The 12,951-nt window shown below is 59.2% G+C and overlaps 1 protein-coding gene across 10 annotated transcripts; it reads left to right on the top strand.

The window, feature by feature from the left end:
* The first annotated feature begins 692 nt into the window (after window positions 1-692).
* Window positions 693-12,868, top strand: NEURL4 (neuralized E3 ubiquitin protein ligase 4). Of its 10 annotated transcripts, none has more exons than XM_070478984.1 (29): window positions 698-1,352; window positions 2,278-2,722; window positions 2,877-2,984; window positions 3,128-3,426; window positions 3,601-3,712; window positions 3,801-3,889; window positions 4,636-4,708; window positions 4,860-5,124; window positions 5,343-5,524; window positions 5,813-5,898; window positions 6,005-6,179; window positions 6,270-6,468; window positions 6,559-6,635; window positions 6,760-6,838; window positions 7,150-7,319; window positions 7,413-7,544; window positions 7,959-8,104; window positions 8,208-8,432; window positions 8,530-8,628; window positions 8,709-8,870; window positions 9,062-9,226; window positions 9,788-9,946; window positions 10,301-10,480; window positions 10,615-10,702; window positions 10,796-10,903; window positions 11,024-11,168; window positions 11,318-11,430; window positions 11,513-11,678; window positions 12,177-12,868. In XM_070478984.1, exons 1-29 carry the CDS (start codon window positions 1,071-1,073, stop codon window positions 12,379-12,381), a joined length of 4,734 nt encoding a protein of 1,577 aa, XP_070335085.1. In that variant the 5' UTR covers window positions 698-1,070; the 3' UTR covers window positions 12,382-12,868. The 10 variants fall into 10 exon arrangements, with proteins under 10 accessions (XP_070335089.1, XP_070335085.1, XP_020768687.2 ...); XM_020913028.2 differs by having other exon boundaries at window positions 7,150-7,325; XM_070478986.1 differs by having other exon boundaries at window positions 700-1,352; window positions 2,919-2,984; window positions 7,150-7,325.
* The last annotated feature ends 83 nt before the right edge of the window (window positions 12,869-12,951 follow it).

Genomic DNA, 12,951 nt, shown 5'->3' with positions numbered 1-12,951 from the left:
GCCCCATGCCCCGCCCCCACCGCGGCGGGAGGGGGACTCTTGGGCGAGGTCTGGGTCACCTCCCCCACCGCTCCCTAGAGCCGTGGGGGGCGGAATCAATATTGTTTAGGGACCTCCGGCTGGAAGACTGTCTGGTTGCCCCTCCCTTTCTGTCCCACCCTAAAACCCTTCTTTGTCTCTGGGATTTGTTCCCGCCCTTCTCCCCCATCACCACTCATCCGAATTATCCAATCGTAGTCAGGGGTCCCGGACATGGTGCGAGAAACCTAATTGTGACGTCACACACACTCCAATTGAAGCGTGAGCGTCTGGGGGGTTGTTGTTAAAAGCTCTGAGGGTGGCAGTCTTTGAGGACTGTCAGCGTCGTTGCCTGAAACTACCTGCCAGGGTTCCTTTGGACTCTTTATTCGTGGCTTTAAAACCTAAGTTTGGTTGGACTAGAGTTCAAGATGGGCTTGTCTAAAAACATCCGCGAACTCTTTTCGCCCCAAAAGCCAGCCCGCTCTCTTTCTGCGGAGAAGTGGAGGGATTGCGACACTGTCGGAAAGACATATCCGGTCTCAAATGGTACACAGTGTGACCCTCTTTATTTACAAAGCTACCTCTATGTGCTCAAGGCCCGCTCACACCGCTTCGAGGCGCGTGGAGCAAAGGAAAGACCTCACCTCCTCTTGCCGTAAAGCGATTACTTCAGCGTTGCCTGTCCTCGACGAAGGCAGGGTCGTCGGTGTCGCAAAGCTGAAAGTGTTTGGGCACCACCCCCAAGTCGTAAAGGTGCCTGCGGCAGTCGTTTCTCCCACTGTCGCAAAAGCTCCCGGCTCGTCTTCGCCCCTCTGGAGCCACTCCGTCACCTCGCCCGTGCCGTAAAGCAAACCTGCCCGACCCTGTCGTCCTTTCTCTTCCCACCGTAGTAGTCCTTAGTTCCCTACTCCGGGATGCTTTATTGCCCGGCACTGCCGTAAAGCATATCTGGCCCCAGCCCCGAGTCCTATTCCCCCAGGGCGTCCGTACACCGCGGTTGCCACGGTGCCGCCAAGCGCGGCTGTCGCGCGGCCCCGGTGTCAGCGGCGATGGCGGCGGGGTCGGGTGGGAATGGGGGCTCCGGGGGAGGCCCCGGGCCGGGGCCGGGTGGGGGTGGTGGCCCCGGCGGGAGCGGCCCAGGGCCGGGGTCCGGCGGGGGTCTGGGCAGCGGCGGGGAGCTGCACCCGCGCACCGGGCGCTTGGTGAGCTTGTCGGCCTGTGGGCGTACAGCGCGGCGGCAGCAGCCAGGCCAGGAGTTTAACCACGGGCTGGTGTTGAGTCGGGAACCCTTGCGCGATGGACGCGTCTTCACCGTCCGCATCGATCGCAAGGTGCGGAGCTGCGGCCGCGGAAGCGAGATGTGGAGGGTGGTGGGAGGGGACCAGAAGGTGATGGGGGAGGACAGCTAGGGTAGCCCACATTACCGGATACCTAGAGGGAACCGCTAGCCAGGACACCAGGTGATGGGCAGGAAGGAACCATGAAGCGGAAACATTAAGTCACAAAGAGAAGGAGACAAGGAGAGCTTGAGTTTTGTCAAGACCCAGGAGCAGGGAAGGGACACGGGGCCCCACCCACTATAATGATTAGAGAACAATCCCCCTGCGATAATTTCTGGGAGATGGAGGATGGAGAGATGTCAGAGATGTGATGGAAGGCGAAGAGAGATAACCAAGAAAAGAACAACCATTGAAGGACAAACGCACACCGATGGGGACAGAAAGATGGGTGAGGAGAGATACTCGAAGCAAGAGATGTGTGTGCCTGTGCAGTGATGCGGCGGAAATGCCAGGTGCACAGAGGTAGAATTTGGGAGGAGAGTGAGTGCAGTCAGAGCCTAGGAGAGAGGCCCAGAGAGAGAGAGTGAGCAATACACCAGCAAGAATTAGAGAGCTGTGAATTTTACTGGTTAAGGGGCCACAGAGACCAGAGCAGTTAGAGATGGCAGGAGGCTGGAGCCAGGGAATTTAGCCAGCTTGGTGAGCCAGTGTGGGAAGTGCATGGGCTCGTAGACAGCGTGCACCCAGAGTACAGAAGAGAGTTGCTAAAGGAGAGCAGGCCTAATCATTCCCTGAGACCAAAGTCCAGAAAATACTTTCTGGGACTGGATCCCTGGATTGGGGATGCCTCCTATCTCAAGAGAGCAAAGCCCAGTTAGCTGTCTGAGAGGTGGGAAGAGGGGGACACAGTGACCTGTGAAATGTGGGAGACCCCTTCGTAGCCCATCCTGAGCCACTGTCCACCGCCCCATCACAGGTCAACTCCTGGAGTGGCTCCATTGAGATTGGGGTGACGGCACTGGACCCCAGTGTGCTGGATTTCCCAAGCAGCGCCACAGGGCTGAAGGGGGGCTCGTGGGTAGTATCGGGCTGCTCGGTGCTGAGGGATGGACGGTCTGTGCTGGAGGAGTATGGGCAGGACCTCGACCAGCTTGGCGAAGGGGACCGTGTGGGCGTGGAGCGCACGGCTGCCGGGGAGCTGCGGCTCTGGGTGAACGGGCGGGATTGCGGTGTGGCTGCCACGGGTCTTCCAGCTCGTGTCTGGGCCGTCGTGGACCTTTACGGCAAGTGCACACAGATCACTGTGCTCCCCCCTGAGCCGAGCTTCAGCCCCCCTATTCCCAGCCCCACGCCTCCCCTTGAGCCCTCTGCCCCCCCTGAAGATTCTGCCTTGGCTGAACAGGGGACCTCTGGGGATGAAGGTGAGAATGCAGCTAGGGCAGTGGTGGGGGGATGGGGCAGAGGAAATGGCTGAAGGAGCGGGGGGTGGGGCAAGACAATGACAGGTGAGGCTGGGTGTGGGCTGGGAGAGCAGGGGCTAGTGGAGGGGTCTCTTGACTGTGGTCCCTGCAACAGGGGCTGAACCCTTATTCCCCTCCCATTCCACCTGGTCCCCAGCCTTCATGGTATCCCCAGCGCAGGCCCGACCGGAGACGTTTCCTAACAGCCTTGAGTCGCATAATGGTGAGGGTTCCTGGGAGGCCTGGGAAGGGGAGCGGGACGTGAGGTGGACAGGGGGGTACCTCAGGAGAGGGGTAGGGAGAGCATGGTGAGCCTGAGACTGAGAAGACTCATTTCTGCTTCCTTCCTGTGTCCTGCTGTTGCAGACTTTGCCAGCATGGAGCTCTCCGAGGTGGTGAGCAATGCCATCCTGTCTGCGTACAACGGGGGGCTCCTAAATGTGAACCTGAGCTCCCCTCCAGCAGGGGAAGCACTGGGGCCTAGCGGTGCTGCCACCTCACCCATTGTCACCTCCAACGATGCTCTCCTTTTCCATGAGAAGTGTGGAACCCTCATCAAGCTCAGCAACAATAATAAGACTGCTGAGCGCCGCCGGCCCCTGGATGAATTCAACAACGGGGTTGTCATGACCAACCGCCCGCTCCGGGACAATGAGATGTTTGAGGTGTGCAGGGTGCTGGGGCCTGGCCAGTGTCTCACCCTCTGGGAAGTAGAAATGGGGCTCGATCCCCAATGCTAGAAGAGGGTGGAGGTGGCCTAGGGAAGTACAAAGGGCGGAGAGATTTTTTTCCTCTGCGTTTACATTTCCCCTCTCCCTTCCACTGTCATTCCACCCAAGATCCGCATCGATAAGCTCGTAGATAAGTGGTCAGGCTCCATTGAGATTGGTGTCACCACCCACAACCCCAACAATCTGGAGTACCCAGCCACCATGACCAACCTGCAGTCAGGTACCAACCCCTGGCATGGTGGGGGCGTGGCCTGTGGTCACCGAGGTGCAGGGAGCCCATACCCTAACCAAGGTGTCTGCTTTCCCAGGCACCATCATGATGAGCGGCTGTGGGATCCTGACCAATGGCAAGGGCACCCGCCGGGAGTACTGTGAATTCAGCCTGGATGAGCTGCAGGTGAGGGTGGACACAGCGCCGGCCTCTCTCTAGGGGTACCCCGGTATATACCGAGCAGTCCTGCCTGGGCCCCGTGCTGTCTGACCTGGAGCAAGGAACGCCCTTTATCTTTTGTCTGAAGGTTCCTTCTGAGAAGGGCTTCCCTGGTGGCTCAGACGGTAAAGTCTGCCTGCAGTGCAGGAGACCTGGGCTTGATCCATGGTTTGGGAAGATCCCCTGGAGATGAGAACGGTTACCCGCTCCAGTATTCTGGCCTGGAAAATTCCATGAACAGAGGAGCCTGGCAGGCTACAGTCCGTGGGGTCACAAAGAGTTGGACACAAATGATTGACTTTCACTTTTCCTTCTGAGAAGGCAGGGCTGCCCAACTGTTAAGCACTCAGATTTTGCAGTCAGATGGGTCCATTCTTCTTTCAGTTTGGCCTTTGGTGGTGGTGACCTGCGGCCAGAAGCTCATTTTTTTGGGTAGTTTTTTTTTTTCCTTAATGTCTGAAAATGATCCTGTCAGTACTATTTGATAGAGTGCCATGAAGGTTGAGTTGGTGTTGATAAGATAGTTTAACATAGTGCCTGACTTGCCTTGAACATTCGGAGTGGTCTGAGATGCATGGGAACCAGTTGGAGCTGTTCCCCTGTCGCATTGGTTGATGGGAAGGCTGGAGGACTACTCTGTTCCCTGTCTCCAGGACAAGTCTGGAGCTCAGCTGTCAAAAGATTCCAGGTTTTTATTTTTCTGCTTTGAATAGGAGGGTGACCACATTGGTCTCACAAGGAAGTCCAACTCTGCTCTGCACTTCTTCATTAATGGCATTGATCAGGGTAAGGAGAAGCTCAGAGAGAGCCCCTGGGCCAGGGCTTTCACTGAGGTGGGGGGTCCTATCTCATTCTCCCTTTATTGATTCTTCTCCCCTCGTCCCATGCACAATGAGACGGCCATCATTCCTCCACCCCCATACCTTCCCTCCTGCAGGTGTGGCGACCCCCTTGACGCCCCCAGTGGTGTATGGTGTGGTGGACTTGTATGGGATGGCCGTGAAGGTGACCATCGTCCACAATAACAACCACAGTGACCGCCTTCGCCGGAACAATGCCATCCTGCGGGCTCTGTCCCCTGAGGGTGCTCTCCGCCGGGCTGCTCCTACAACCCAGGCAGAACCCGAGCGCCTGCTCTTCCACCCCAACTGTGGGCAGAAGGCAGCCATCACCCACGAGGGACGCACTGCCCTGAGGCCCCAGTATGGCCCATGGGGTGGGAAGAAGCCTGCGGAGGGGCTATAAGGGGATTGGGGGAGGTTGGGCAAGTGGGAGGCAGTGGGAGTCTGGTCGGGGGGCCTCCTGGAGTGTGGACTGCAGGTGCTTGACTTGGGCAGTGGGTGTCAGCTGGGTGTTGCAGGGCTGAGCTTTGGAGCACTGTTGGGGGGTGGATCTGAGTCCCCACTTGCCATGCCCTCAGTGCCACCGACGACTTCAATCACGGCGTGGTGCTGAGCAGCAGAGCCCTGCGGGACGGAGAGGTGTTCCAGGTGCGCATCGACAAGATGGTGGACAAGTGGGCTGGCTCCATCGAGATTGGCGTCACCACCCACAACCCTGCCTACCTCCAGTTGCCCTCCACCATGACCAACTTGCGCTCTGGTGAGCTCCCAGGAAGGGCAGGGCCAGGATAAAATGCTGGGGGGAAGCTGTCCCTGTTTTCCAGACCCTCTTTCACTTGTCACGTTTGTGATGACACATTGAGTGCCTGAGGCATGCCATGTGTACAGGGCCTGTGGTTGGCGTGAGAACTGCAGAATATTCTGGCTCTGCCCTGAGAAGAAAAGGCAGGCTGGACTGGTAGCTTCCGGCAGTAACTGGGGGACTACTGTGTAAAGGAGAGAAGCCTTGGCTTCCTCTTCATGACTTCTGCCACTCGTTGTCCACTAGGGACCTGGATGATGACAGGGAATGGGGTGATGCACAATGGGACGACCATCTTGGATGAATACGGGCACAACCTGGACCGACTCAAGGTGGGAGACTGGGGGAGCCGCCACCTGTCGATAGCGGGGAGGTAGGCCAGGTGGGGCTGCTGAAGGGCCAGCCCAGGCAGGAACTCGGCCTGACTCCTCACTCCAGCCCCCCTTCTTCCAAGGCAGGGGACACGGTGGGCGTGGTGCGGCGGGAGGATGGGACTCTCCACTTCTTCGTCAATGGCATGACTCAGGGTCCCGCTGCCTGGAATGTGCCCCCAGGAGTCTATGCCGTCGTGGATCTCTATGGCCAGGCGGCCCAGGCCACCATTGTGGACGACGTGGGTGAGGGCCGGGCTGGGCAGGGGCTGGGGTGGCCTTGGGAGGCCTCAGAGATGGCTGTAGGCCTAAAGGGTGATGTCCACTTGCAGAGGTGCCCCCAGTCCCTGAACCACTCCCTGAGGGAAACAACCAGGTGTCCCCAAGTTCCCCATCGTCTGGGGCTGGGGGCTCGGACCTCCGATTCCACCAGCTGCACGGCAGCAATGCCGTCATCACCAACGGGGGCCGTACTGCGCTCCGCCACAATTGCCGCAGCGAGTTCAACGATGCCATTGTCATCTCCAACCGGTCAGTGTCTGGACTTTTATGTCCCCACTTCCCTACTGCTCAGCATCAGCCACCCAAGTGGGGCCTGTCTGATGGCCATTCTCCTGGCAGAGCCCTGAGAGATGGCGAGCTGTTTGAAATCGTCATTCAGAAGATGGTGGACCGCTGGTCAGGCTCCATTGAGGCTGGTGAGGGGCGTGTGTGTGTGTGTGTGTGTGTGTGTGTGTGTGTGTGTGTGTATACATGTGCTGGGGAGGTGCTGGCTGCCAGAAGCTGGGGCCTCGGCTCTGACCCACCCCTGCCTCCTTCTAGGAGTGACCGCTATTCGGCCGGAGGACCTTGAATTCCCCAATACTATGACAGACATTGACTATGACACATGGATGCTGAGGTTGGGCTGTCTGCTTTGGCAGCCAGCTTGGTGGAGCTGGCCGGGATGAGGGAAGCAGGGTTTGGGGCTTATGGTAACTGTAGACCATGACAGACCAAGGTGGTCTGGCTGTTCCCTCCACCTAGACACTAATGGTAGCCTCTACTTTTGCCAGGGGGGTTCCCAGGGTGTAGGAGACAAGATTGGGTCTCACACCCTAGGTTAGCATCCCAGTCCAAGGCCCTGGACGATTCTGACAAGCAGAGATGGGGCAGAGGCCTGTGTGGGGAGGAAGCTGGGAGGCCGACCTACCCGTTCTGTTATCCCTGCAGCGGCACGGCTATCATGCAAGATGGGAACACCATGCGCAACAACTACGGGTGTGATCTTGACGCGCTGGGCACTGGCGCCCGCATCGGTATGATGCGCACGGCCAAGGGCGACCTGCACTACTTCATCAACGGCCAGGACCAAGGCGCTGCGTGCTCAGGCTTGCCTCCCGGTAAAGGTGACTATTCTGTGGCTTTCGACCTGCCACCTTCGGCCCAGCCCACCCCAGGCTATTGGGCTCCTGACACCTTCCGTTCTTACCCAGAGGTGTATGCAGTAGTGGATCTGTACGGCCAGTGCGTCCAAGTGTCCATCACCAATGCCACCGGCCCCATGGACAACAGCCTGGCGACCAGCAACACCGCCACTGAGAAGTCCTTCCCCCTGCACTCCCCAGGTTTAGCCGGCAGGGAGGGAGGGGGGAAGGGCTCTGTCTGCCTGTGGTGGGCCTGCGGGGTGCAGCCTCTAAGTCAGGCAAGCTGTTCAAACAGGCTGGCTGCAGCAGTGGTAGACCCAGGGGAAGGGGGAGGGCTCAGCCTCTGGTGGGGAGCAGCCAAGAAGAGGGGAGGAAGTTCCACCTGGACACAGGGCCTGGATGCTTCCCTGCCACCAGAGGGTTGGGACACCATTGCTGGGCATGGCAGGTTTGGGACTGAGTCCTGCTGTGGTGAAAGAGGTATCAGAGGTCTTGAGGGAAGACTGGAGGTGGAACTATCATGTCAACTTCCTGCTGCATCTGAAAGCCTCACCCTATCCTTTCTGAAGCTTGCTGCCCCAATCCTCCCCCTCCTCTGGTGCTGTCTTCCCACAGTGGCTGGCGTGGCCCACAGATTCCACAGCACCTGCGGCAAGAACATCGCTCTGGAAGAAGACGGCACGAGGGCGGTGCGAGCAGCCGGCTACGCCCATGGCCTGGTCTTCAGCACCAAGGAGCTCAGGACTGAGGAGATCTTCGAGGTGGGCTGTGGCGATGTGACCCAGGGGGCCACCAAGCCTCCATGGCAGGGCCAGCCTGCTTCCCATCCTCCTGCAGTGTGCTAAGGGCTCCTCTGCCTCCCAGGTAAAGGTGGAGGAGCTGGATGAGAAGTGGGCCGGCTCCCTCCGCTTAGGGCTGACCACACTAGCGCCTGGGGACATGGGGCCCGGTGCGGGCGGGGGCCCGGGACTGCCTCCCTCCCTGCCAGAGCTCCGGACGAAGACCACCTGGATGGTGTCCAGCTGTGAAGTGAGGCGGGACGGGCAACTCCAGAGGATGAACTATGGCCGGAACCTGGAGAGGCTGGGGGTGAGGCAGCCGACCCCGGGGCCGGGGGTGGGCCCGGGAGTGGGGGCAGTGGGGAGAGGTGGGCTGAGCCCTCGTCCTTGCCACGCCTTGGCTCTAGGTGGGAAGCCGTGTAGGCATTCGCCGAGGGGCAGACGACACAATGCACGTCCTGGTAGACGGAGAGGACATGGGTCCTGCAGCCACTGGCATCGCCAAGGTAGACCCCAGACCTTCCGTGGGTCTGGAGGAGGATCGAGGTTCTCCGCTAATTCCTAACCTCGGTCTGTGTGCCCCCAGAGTGTGTGGGCTGTGTTGGATCTATATGGGCCAGTCCGGAGTGTCTCTATTGTCAGCTCCACCCGTCTGGATGAGCCAGAAGGCACTCAGCCTCCTTCCCCCAGCTCGGATACCGGCAGCGAGGGCGAGGAGGACGACGAAGGCGAGGAGCATGGCCTGGAAGTAAGAGGTGGCAGCAGGAACCACTGGGCTCAGGGATGGACTGTTGGTGGGCCATCAGCCACCAGGTCATTTTCGGATTCCCTGATCTAGTCCTGGATGGGCAGAGGCTTATTGGCAGGCTCTATGTCCATCCTGGTGGGGTGAATTGGTTTTGAGTCGGCACCCCCAGTAGCTCAGTCTCTCCTTACCAGGGCCAGAACCAAGTGGCCATTATGCCCACAGCCCTCGAGTTCCTGGAGAACCATGGGAAGAATATTCTCTTGTCCAATGGGAACCGTACGGCTACGCGAGTGGCCAGCTACAACCAGGGCATCGTTGTCGTCAACCAGCCCCTGGTGCCCCAGCTGCTGGTCCAGGTGGGCCACACCTCCTTATCTGCAGCTCCTCTTGCTCCAGGTGACCCAGGGCCAACTCTCCTGCAGAAAGGCTTTTTTTTCCCAAGTGGAGGATGAAGTGGAAGGCATGCATACCCCTTAGCTTTCTGGGTGTTTGCTCATACCCTGTGGTGGGAGTTGTAGATCAGTTTCCAGGAAGTACCCACCTGAAGGCTGTGATAAGGGAAGCAGTGCAGAGGGGCTTGGGGAGGCCAGGAAGGCTCCTGATCCTGTATGTGGGAAAGGGGCATGCTTTCCAGGGGAGGGGGCGTTATGCTGTGAAAATGTCAGTTAAGCAGGTGAAGGAAACCCCTGGAGACGAGAATCCTTTTAAAGGCAATAGCAAGACCAAGGCTTAAAGAAGGAAGGACACAAACAAATTGGCCATTCCGGGTCCCTCTAGGTATCAGAACAGGCTGCATCCCAGGCTGCACTCTGGGGTGCCGTCTTCTCTCCCTGGTCAGGGGTGAGGAGCCCGGTCCTGCTGGGTGGGGGACCTCTTCACAGGAGGCTGTGATTGTGGAGCAGTTGCCTTCTCCCCAGGTGCGGATAGACTTCCTGAACCGGCAGTGGACATCTTCCCTTGTCCTGGGAGTCATCACCTGCCCACCAGAGAGGCTCAACTTCCCTGCTTCCGCCTGTGCCCTCAAACGGGCAGCCTGGCTGCTGCGGGGCCGAGGGGTCTTCCACAATGGCCTCAAGGTGGGTGGGGAGCAGGGGAGGGCCCTGCCTCTGAGAGGGAGTGGCTGGCCAAGGGAGAAGAGGGGCCCCGAGCCCTGGAGGTAGGAGCACAGGTGTATAGCGGCCCTGTAGCAGGTGGGCAGAGGTGTGAGTGCCATTACCTGGACAATCTCAGGCTCACTGCCTCCTCCGACATCCCTGCCATTGAGAATGTCACAAGGGGGGAAAGGGGAGGTGGACTTTAGATAACTGAAGCAGTGGGCAAGGGTAGAGGCAAAACCCAGGGACTGGCTGGCGAAGCTTAGTGAAGGGCGGCGGTGGCTGCTGCCAGTGGGGAGTCTGATCTCCCTGAAGACAACAGGTCTTTCCTCCTAGATCTGTGAGAAATCTGGGCCAAATCTGGACACATGTCCAGAAGGCACCATCCTGGGACTGCGGCTGGACAGCTCTGGGGGGCTGCACCTCCATATCAATGGAATGGACCAGGGGGTGGCTGTGCCAGATGTCCCCCAGCCCTGCCACGCGCTTGTGGACCTCTATGGGCAGTGTGAGCAGGTGAGTGGCCGTGGGAAGAGTGGCACCTAGGAGGCTGGGCAGTCCTAGGAAAGAGGAAGCTGGTAGTTCATGGAAGGGATCAGTAGGCCCTGGGGGCTGGTCACACCCTGACTGACCACCCCTCTCCTCTGCAGGTGACAATCGTGAGCCCTGAACCAGGGGCTGCCAGTGGGAAAAGTGCTGGAACCCAAGGGGACATGGAGAAAGCTGACATGGTGGATGGTGAGCCAGCCCAAGGGGCCAGGATCCCACCTCACCCCGATTTTGTACTTCTGGCTCCAGCCCCTGTGACGTGGGCCCACTCTGCTCCCTCAGGTATCAAGGAGAGTGTGTGCTGGGGCCCACCGCCCACCACTAGCCCCCTCAAAAGCTGCGAGTACCACGCCCTTTGCTCCCGTTTCCAGGAACTGCTGCTGCTTCCTGGTGAGTCCCCAGGCCCCCAGAACCTGCCTTATTCCCAGCCCAGCCCAGGGCCATGGCCGGAGCCCCTGGAAGAGACCCAGGGTGGGGGCCATGCCACAGTCTGCTGCTTACTCTCCACAGAGGACTATTTCATGCCTCCGCCAAAGCGTAGCCTATGCTACTGTGAGTCTTGCCGAAAACTTCGAGGGGACGAGGCCCACAGGCGCCGTGGGGAGCCCCCCCGTGAATACGCTCTGCCCTTTGGCTGGTGCAGGTTCAACCTCAGGTACATAGAGGGAAGGATCGTGTGCCTCCCGCACTATTCTTTGCCCACCTTGAGAAAAGGTCCTGAGAGGGCGTGTAGAAGACAAAACTTCTTGTCTGGGGAATGACCTTGGGGAGCCAATGACCTTGTCCTATCTGTCTACATGCTAGGGTGAACCCCCGCCTGGAGGCTGGGACGCTAACCAAGAAGTGGCACATGGCCTACCATGGGAGCAATGTAGCGGCTGTCCGGAGGGTGCTGGACCGAGGGGAGCTAGGGGCAGGTACGAAGCGCCAGCAGAACCAGGGCAGGTGGGCCTGTGGGTGGTAGGAGGGCCACCCTGACCCTGCTCTCCTCCCTTGCAGGCACTGCTTCCATCCTGAGCTGCCGGCCCTTGAAGGGAGAGCCTGGGACAGGGTTTGAGGAGCCTGGAGAGAACTGTGCACCCCCCCGGGAGGAGCAGCCCCCTCCAGTGCTGCTTTCCCCCTCCCTCCAATATGCTGGGGCTGAGACCCTGGCATCCAAAGTGCAGTGAGTACACGGGAGGGGGCCCAGGGCCACATGAGTCTCCATGATTCCCTCATGTCCACCTTGTCTTCCTGTTTCCTCAGTCTCCAGCCAGCCCTTCATTCACAGTCTTTGTACAAGTACCATTTATTTTGTTCTATCACAAAGAACAAAGAAGGGAACCCAGTTATTTAGTATTTTTAAAGGTGACAAGTACTATGGAAGCGAAAAGTAGAGCAGAGTGAAGTGGATCAAGAGTGTGGTTGGAGCATACAAGTAGATATCACTAAGAAGGTGAATCTGAGCAAAGACACGGGCAGGACGGAGTCAGTCGAGCAGGCATTGGGAGGAAGACCATTTCAGGTAGAGACAAGGCTGCAGCCAAGCCCCTATAAGGAAGGAATGACTAAGGAATAGCATACAGGAGGGCCTGTTGCTAATTGAGGTGGTTGCAGTTGCCAAGGGGCAGAGGTACTGGGGGCCAGAGGCCTCACTGCCCTATTTCTGCTTGTTACCTGACAGATTCCGGGACCCCAAATCCCAGCGGACGCACCAGGCCCAGGTGGCGTTCCAAGTGTGTGTGCGCCCTGGCTCTTACACCCCGGGACCCCCTTCCGCGGCCCTCAGAGAGCCTCCCGACCCTCACTTCAGTCCAGCCGAACTTGAGTGGGTGACCAAGGAGAAGGGGGCCACGCTTCTCTATGCCCTGCTGGTACGGGTGGAGTGAGGGGCGAGGCCGCACCACTACAAGCACAGTTGGGCCAGGGCCCGTGGACTCGGAATGATGACTGCCTCCAGGTCATTCCAGCGCCCCGCGACATGCACGGTGCTCAGCCTGGCAGATGCACAGAAGCGTGTGGGCAGGCTCTCAGACTAGCTGGGAAGCGGAGCTTGTTTCCGTGCCCCAGCGGAAGGGGACGTCCCTCCCTCCGAGGTGAGGGTGCAGCGGGAAGCCCGGCCGCAGACCCCGGGAAACCCTGTCCATGCACTGATCTGGGGAGCCTGACTCCCCGCGACTCCTCCCCCATAAACTTAATTTATTTCCGTTTCTGTTCCCTGGTTACTGTGAATCCCAGAGGCGTCTCCCCGTGCCCCAGTGAAGCTGCTTTTCCGGCCCGGGCGCGAGTAGGGAAGGCGGGGGCCGGGGCTCGGGCCTCTGTACAGTTGTTACTGACTCTGATTTCTAAGGAGCCAATAAACGCAGTCTAAGAACACTCGCCTCGGCCCCTCTTTTCGCGTGCCTCTCGCCCACGGGAGGCGCTCCGGCCCCGCCAACTTTGGGGGCTCCGCCCGCTGG

Source organism: Odocoileus virginianus, chromosome 17 (genome assembly GCF_023699985.2).
Source record: "Odocoileus virginianus isolate 20LAN1187 ecotype Illinois chromosome 17, Ovbor_1.2, whole genome shotgun sequence".
NCBI classification, from domain to species: Eukaryota; Metazoa; Chordata; class Mammalia; order Artiodactyla; family Cervidae; genus Odocoileus; species Odocoileus virginianus.
The sequence above is the reverse complement of the archived record's forward strand: the minus strand, read 5'-3'. Positions and strand labels throughout refer to the sequence as shown.